Source organism: Curcuma longa, chromosome 4, assembly GCF_044706935.1.
Source record: "Curcuma longa cultivar G26 ecotype Majalengka, Jawa Barat chromosome 4, ITB_CL_G26_1.1, whole genome shotgun sequence".
In the NCBI taxonomy this organism is placed as follows: Eukaryota; Viridiplantae; Streptophyta; class Magnoliopsida; order Zingiberales; family Zingiberaceae; genus Curcuma; species Curcuma longa.
The window spans coordinates 20,381,223-20,388,740 of record NC_133864.1 but is presented as its reverse complement, the minus strand read 5'-3'; the positions used below and the strand labels follow the sequence as shown (position 1 = coordinate 20,388,740).

Below are 7,518 nucleotides of genomic sequence, written 5' to 3'. Positions count from 1 at the left end.
GAGATCGTCTTGGGTCATGATGATCATTTTGCTATGACTTTTTTAAACAGTAGAGTCATGATTTTCAACTGTTCTTTTGGTATCAATCATTGCAACGTCGCAGCTGAGATTTTTCAAAGACAATGTTAATTCGTTTTTGTGAAAGATTGTGGATGAATGAGCTATCGATGATAGGACAAGGGTTGAGATGACGACTACCAACACTCTGGCTGTGAAGAGGATCCAAGAGTTTTAAGATGAATTTTGACGATTCACTCGAATGTCCAAATTAATGAGAGATTTTATGAAGATGAGAAAGTTGAAGGAGAAATGATTGTGTCAGCGAGAGAGTTGTTTGTTTTGAGTGAAGTGGAGAAACTTCCATCATGAATCTGTTTCTAGATTTGAGTGGAGCAAAACCCTTCACTTCTTTTCCTCTTTCCTCCCATTGGTTGCTTGTGAGAGAGTTGTGCTGTTACTAGCGTTCCCTGTTCTAAGAGTGGTGTAAGGTTTTTCAAAGCTGTGCACCGTGCTGCGTGGGGCTTTTTTGACCATTGAGACAATGGGTGTGGGCTAGGACTCAACCTAGGTCAAGGCTTAGATGATTATTCAATCGAAATATTTAGTTGATTTAATTCTAAAATTGCTTATATATGAGATGAAGTTTTCAAATGAACAAAGTTTCAACTAGATAACATTCTCTCTTTGTTCTCGTCATTGTTTTGTGATGGGACATAGCAACCTATCACCAAGCAAAGACTTTCCTGCATGGTTGAAACAGTTTATAAGGGACTGAGTTAGCTGTAGTGAGAAATACTGAACCACAAGGGGCATTGAGGCTAATTTGTGAGAGATACAATAGTTCTTATTGTAAATCCCTTCTCAACCTTGAAACTTGTTTTTTTTTTCTTTTTACAGTTGTACACACAGATACCATCGAAAAAGTTGTATTGTCCATAATCCATATATAGATTAGATAATCTTCAAGGAGTTGCCTTGTCACTTTGGTTCAAGTTTTCCAGAGAATGAGTAGCCACCACTGTATTCGAAGGTATCCTCACTCACATCCTTTTTCGGGCCAGAAATGTAAGGATGACAAGGAATGACTTTTGGATTCCCCATATCTGTGGCAGATGAAGATGCTGACTGAGAGATTGTGCTTAGACCATCATCATGCAACATCATCTCTATTTCCTTCACTACATCACTCATGGTTGGACGACCTACAGCTAGTTCTTCTAGGCACCTCAGTGCCAACTCCATGAACTTCCTGAATGCTATGAGATTACTTGCAATTTGAATTACAGGATCCATCAACTCCTTGAGGCCATAAAGTTCTTCATCATTAGCATCTATTGCCATCTTCACCTCACGAACAATGTATTTTCCTTTCTCAATTGGTTGCTTAGCAGTTACCATCTCCAGCATCACCACTCCGAAGCTGTAAACGTCACTTTTGTCTGTCAACTGCTGTGTCATGTAGTATTCAGGATCAAGGTAGCCCTGTAAAGGAGTACTAAACTGTTGAGTTTAAATACTACTAAAGTGATTTCTGAGAAATAGAATAGGTCCTATATAATCTCCATTTAAGCAATTCTTTCATGATGAATGATGCTATGGAAACACCATAGCAAAATGTTGGTACTTAATGACAACTACTAACCAGGGTTCCTTTCACTTGAGTAGAGACATGACCCTTTTCATTGTCTGATATCAACTTTGAAAGGCCAAAATCTGCAACCTTTGCGTTTAAGTTTTCATCCAACAGGATGTTGCTCGACTTAACATCCCTGTGTATGATTGGAGGATCAGCTAGTTCATGAAGATATGCCAATCCTCTTGCTGAACCAAGTGCAATTCGTAGCCGCCTCCTCCAATCAAGCAGGATCCCACTTTTTCCTGAAATTAAAAGTTAGAAAAAGGCTTATTTTTTAGAATGAATTTTTTAAGGGGCGGTGTTAATCTTACCAGAGAGGCTCTCTCTTAATGTTCCATTTGGAATGAATTCATATACCAACATCTGCTCCCCTTGATCAAAGCAGAAACCCACTAGTGATACTAAGTTTTTGTGATGAACTCTTGACAGCAACTCAATCTCAGTCTTGAATTCAACTGCACCTTGTGTTGATCCTTGTTGTGCCCTCTTGATTGCAACTATCTGTCCACCTGGAAGCATTCCTTTGTAGACCTGAAAGGAGTCGGGTAAAAGAATGCCATTTTCTGGTCTTTTATTCATAAAAGTTTGACATAGAGCCAACGAGTACCTTTCCATAACCTCCAGAACCAACCTCATTAGATGCCGAAAAGTTGTTAGTGCATCTTTTCAGTTCATCATAAGAGAACCATCTTGCTCCCTTCAATTGTGGTGCCTCACTGCTTTCATCTCCACTGCGTGTCCATGATGCTGAAAATTTCGATGCCTTCTCTTGTTACATTGAAAATGCAAATGCTTGGACTTGGGACAAACACTTGCGACTTACCGAAAGGTTTGCTTCGTTCAATGGCCCTTTCAGCACGTCTTCTTTGTCTCAAGGCATAAATGGTCACAGCAAGAAGTCCAATGACCAGCAGTGCACAACCGACTGCTATTCCAACTTTCAGTCCAACAGTCATTGTGGATCTTCCTTCAATGGCTAAATGAATTCACTGAGTCAGTATAGGAAAGGGGATTAAATATGCCACAAAGATAGAGAGATCACCTGGAAAAGGATATGGGGATGCAATGAAATAGTAAGGTCCAAACATTGGAGGAGGCTTGAATGTTTGATTGCTCAAATCGAACCCGATCTGTCTGACCTCGGACCTGTTGAAGTACAGTCCATTGAATGGGAAAATTTTAAGTTGTAACTGCATATAAGAGTCACTGTCGAAAAATGGATTTTGCAGGAACACTGATCCAGGCGTCAGACCAAGTTTTGTCCACAATTCACTTTCTAGTTGTTGGAACAGCATTCTGTTCCCCACATCTCGGAAACGAGGTGCTCTGAAGTACATCACTCCCTGGAATGGATAGGCACAAATGCAACTCTGAGGATTAGGACTCTGATCTGAGGGACACAAGTTCGTCACGCAATTGCCAAGACTGGTCGAGTAAGGAACTGCCGGCTGCTGGCGAAGAGTGCAGAAGTTTGTAGTTGGATATTGATCGCAAACTGGATTCCCTACGAGTCTGGAATGAGTGGTGGATTACTGAAAGTTAATCATGGTTGAATAAATTGCAGTGAAACTAAATCATTAAATCTTCATGTCAGAGTTCTCACATCAGGGATTTAGTGTAATTAGGTGTCAATTCGACTCCAGTGAGATTATTATTTTTGAAGCTCACGAGTTGCAGTTGCTGGCTGACAGACATGCCCAGTTCAAGGATGCCACTAAAATCATTGAAATCTAGTATCCTGTGAAGAGTATGGATTTCAGTTTTTGTTGTCAGAATATCATCTTTTTCCAGTCAATCATTTGGCATGACACTTACACTTGCTGCAATTGAGGAAAGCTGAACAGGGTTTCTGGTACCTTTCCATAAAGCCGTCCTGATTGTATCACTCTGGAGCAATCAGAATAGAAGCATTAGTCAAGGTTATCAACTAAATTGCTTGAGTCATATTAATAATGGCAGTAGTTGAACTAACAATGCAGTGAGCGATTGGAGCTCCGAGAACCAAATTGGGCTTTCTGAGAGATCAAAGGTGTTGTTGCTCAAATCCCTGAAAATCATGCAGTCGGTTGCGATGAAAGATAGTTCTACAATTGAATCAAAATCAATGTACCACTTATGAAAGCGCTTAAGGGAATTCTGTAAAGTCTTACACATAGTTGAGGCTATCCATTCCACTTAGATTTGGTATTGACCCCGTCAACTTGTTATTTGCTAGGTTTCTGAAAAAGATGCACGCAGGAAATGTGAGCTCTTCTATTGCATTGATCAACTGCAGGTGATGTTACATGCTAAACCACATATCAAATCATAAATATTTACAATCTTTGTTCTTGAGGGGCTGTCTTATACATAAATCTTTTAACTAGACATCTTCAGTTGTTCAAATATGTGGTCAGCTACCCATTCATAACTTTAACGATGAAGAATACATGTCTTACAGTTCGTTGATGTTTGTAAGATTGTTGATATTGGATGGGACTGGGCCGCTTAGGGAATTTCTGTCCAATCGCCTGCCATGGAAAGAAACCAGTTACTAATGAAGAACAGTCAAAGTATATGTCCGATTGAAGGATACTTACAGAACCTGAATGGTTTTGACTAGACCTAGGGAATCTGGGATTCCTCCAGTTAATCTGTTTCCATCAAAAAGTCTGCCAAATGTAGAATAATCAGGAGTCAGAATCTATCACAAGCTTTCTCAAGTTTCAGACGGAATGTGAATCTACAAGCTTACACATGTAACAGTGTCATGTTTGAGCTGAAGAGCTTTTCTGGGATGGAACCAGATAATTGATTTTTGTTGAAATGACTGTTAAGCAAGCAGAGAAGAAGGATCATTCATAAGAAGAAAAAAATGTTCAATTATTCAAATTGCAAAGGTAGACGACCTAACTTTGATTTGGTATCTATTCTTCAGTAATAACTTACAAATGTTTTGTGTGGTGAAGCAGGTCCAATCCTGGTTCTCTTTCGTTGGAGACTGGAAGAGGTCCACTGATCTGGTTATCTGCGATATCGAACCAGTAAAGATTGGAGAGCATGCCCGTGGAAGCCGGGATTTTGCCAGTGAACTGATTCGAGTTTAGAGCCCTGGGGAAATCATAGATCAAAGTGAGTGCGCATCGAAGGCTCGGCATTCCAAACCAGAATAATTTTGCTTACAGATACGAGAGGGCTTGTAGAGATCCTAGTTCATCTGGGATGTTTCCAGTAAAGCTGCAACCAGCTAAGATTCTGCAAAATAGTACAGCATTTAAGCAGGTCTTAAACACTGCATAACGAGCAGCTGAAGATGATCTGAAGCGAGTGAGTTCTTGTTATTAAGTGACTTCTGCCTTACAGGGTGGTCAGCTTCTTCAAGTTTCCAATATTTTGAGTTAGTGGACCGCCAAGCTCACTGTTGAATGATAGATCCCTGCAGGAAGTATATGACTAATGAGGCAAGTGAAGATTATTTCTGTTTGTTTGAGCAATCAAAGAATTAATTGCTCAAAAGTCTTAAATCATGGAGCTTGTCAAAAAAAGGTCCATTGTGAATTGCAATGGAGCCACACCAAGCAGACATCTGACACGAGGAAAGCTTGCGAGTGAACTTACAAAGTCTTCAATTCGACGAGCGTGCCAATGTCTGCACTCAGTGTACCCTTGATGCCCATGGCCGACAGTTTCCTGAAATTTGCGAAAATCAGGATAAACCTTGTGACAGCGGAAGAAGAAACTAGTTTCAGTTTCAGAAAAGATGCTCACAGAATAGCGACTCTAGATTTGCTGCATGAAACACCTTCCCAAGGTGTTCCACAAGGATCGTCGGTCGTTCCCCAGCTTGGAGGTACGTTCTGCCACTCACTCATTAGAGATCGCAGAGCAGCAGCTGCAAATTAAAGGGAAAGACGAGAAACATTTGCGAAGCATACACAAGAAACATCTGCGAAAAGATAAAAGAGATGAAACAAAGGAATACCATCCTCAGGGTTTGTGATTCCCAAACTGGTCTTGAGACTTGCAATGAATGCACACAGGAGGAAGATAAGAGTGCTCATTGCTGTGCTATCGCTGAACACGTCCAGTGAGTACTCACCCCCACTTTTAGAAGCTCAGCCGTTCCTCTGTTACTCCGCGCAAGAGCTAACAACTGACCTACCAGACATGATTCACCTCATCATTTCCTCTGCAGCACTCCAGTGGAAGAAGAATAAAAGAAACTTTCACTAAATGAGCTGCCTTGACTTCAAAGACAATCAACTTCACGGAACGGGATGACATTTATGGTTTGCCTTCTCTTCCAGTACTACTCGCTCAACTGGCATGATGATCTCGACAGGACTGAGGCACGTCCACTGCACTTGGTCGTGCAAATTCGTCAATAGGAACTCACTCAGGGCGACCAAAGTTATTTAATGTGTTCAACTGTATCCATGGATTTAGGTGTACCGATCCACAAATTAAAAGATCAACTCAAAGCAGAGTGAATTGATCCTCACTACAATCAAATGAAACAAGTGAAGAGTAAAAAGCTTTTGGCAGTTATAAATTAGTGGAGTGTTTGTCGAAATGCATGTACTCAAACCCCGAAACACTTAACAGCTGGTTCTCTAACTTGCAAGAGAGGCAAGAAAGGAGGTACGTCGTCAGGCTTGTCTTCTACTCCTGCTGATCGATCGATAGCAAATGGCAGTTAACCTGGAGTTGAGACGAAGTTAAAAAGAGGAAGTGGCGGTTGGTGACAGGTAGGGTGTACGTAAAGACACAGCCATCCTTACGTGGTGGTGCATGCATGGGGCACTACTCACTAGAGATAAATATCAAATAGCTAGTAATTATTATATATATTATCTATTAACCTAAACATTAATAAAAAGATAGATATAGAGAATATTAAATATTAATTGATTTGGTTTGATTTATCAATTTCATGTAGACATAGCCATCTTTAAATGTACATAGGGTGCAATTTATGATAATAATGTTAGGAAAACGTACTCTTTCGACAAGTTTACTTCAGAAAAATTACATTCAAGTGCCCATACAGATTACATTAAATGAAAAATGCAACACATGTCGTGGAAATTAATGCAAGAAAATTATTAATTTAATGAGAACGAAGAGGTCATTAAACTTACTCTTCTCCGTTTTTCTACGCTGTGCCATGTGCCATAATGTTCGATGGGTGGATTCATTTATTGGTGACCCAGCAAGCAAGCTCGATCGGGCGAAGGAGAGGTTCCAAACTGCCCAGCAGGGAGGGATTGCGGACAGGGGCGGAGCCAGAATTTTTGTCGAGAGGGAGTCATTTTTTAACATCGCATTGTCACACTAATAAAATAAATTTTGAATTAACTAAAAAATAAATTACATTTAACGCAATCTAAATTGCGCTCTTCGCTTTTTCATACACTCAATTCATCTATGACAGAATTGACATTAAAACTGCGAGCAATATCCTTCTCAATATACATTATCAAAGAACTTGATAAGAAATCATCTGCTATTTTGTTCCGCAACGTATTTTTCACAATTTTTATTGCAGAAAATGCACGTTCTGATATTGCACTTTCTTTTAAAGTTAAATCCTGGCTCCGCCCCTGCTTTTGAATATATCCTCACTGAATGTTTCACCATCAAAATCTACTACTGCATTTCGATTCCTTTATTATATCCGTTGGGTTGTTTATCTAACTTATCCTGTCCATAATGCCTGCCATTTGTCCAATACTGCAGTTACTCGTGTACACTATCCATAAAACGGTCGCCCGACCTGCCCCTTTGCCACTATTTTCATCTCTTTCTCTCGCTATCTCTCACAATCAGTGTTAAAGTTCCAATTTTGTGAGGTATTCGAAACTCAATGCCCAAATCCAAGAGCCAACGTGACTACTGGAATA

General features: G+C 40.1%; 1 protein-coding gene across 1 annotated transcript; it reads right to left on the bottom strand.

Annotated features, from left to right (window-relative positions):
* Nucleotides 1-860: 860 nt before the first annotated feature.
* LOC141826178 (leucine-rich repeat receptor protein kinase HPCA1-like) lies at nucleotides 861-5,676 on the bottom strand. The gene is made up of 19 exons (XM_074713423.1): nucleotides 5,598-5,676; nucleotides 5,384-5,507; nucleotides 5,234-5,305; nucleotides 4,977-5,051; nucleotides 4,799-4,870; nucleotides 4,565-4,726; nucleotides 4,371-4,445; nucleotides 4,216-4,287; nucleotides 4,075-4,146; nucleotides 3,787-3,855; nucleotides 3,609-3,683; nucleotides 3,452-3,523; nucleotides 3,240-3,374; nucleotides 2,679-3,148; nucleotides 2,460-2,612; nucleotides 2,244-2,383; nucleotides 1,948-2,167; nucleotides 1,643-1,878; nucleotides 861-1,482 (listed from the first exon to the last, which is right to left on the bottom strand). The coding sequence occupies exons 1-19, from the start codon at nucleotides 5,674-5,676 to the stop codon at nucleotides 979-981; spliced, it is 2,877 nt and encodes a 958-aa protein (XP_074569524.1). The 3' UTR covers nucleotides 861-978.
* Between the last annotated feature and the right edge of the window lie 1,842 nt (nucleotides 5,677-7,518).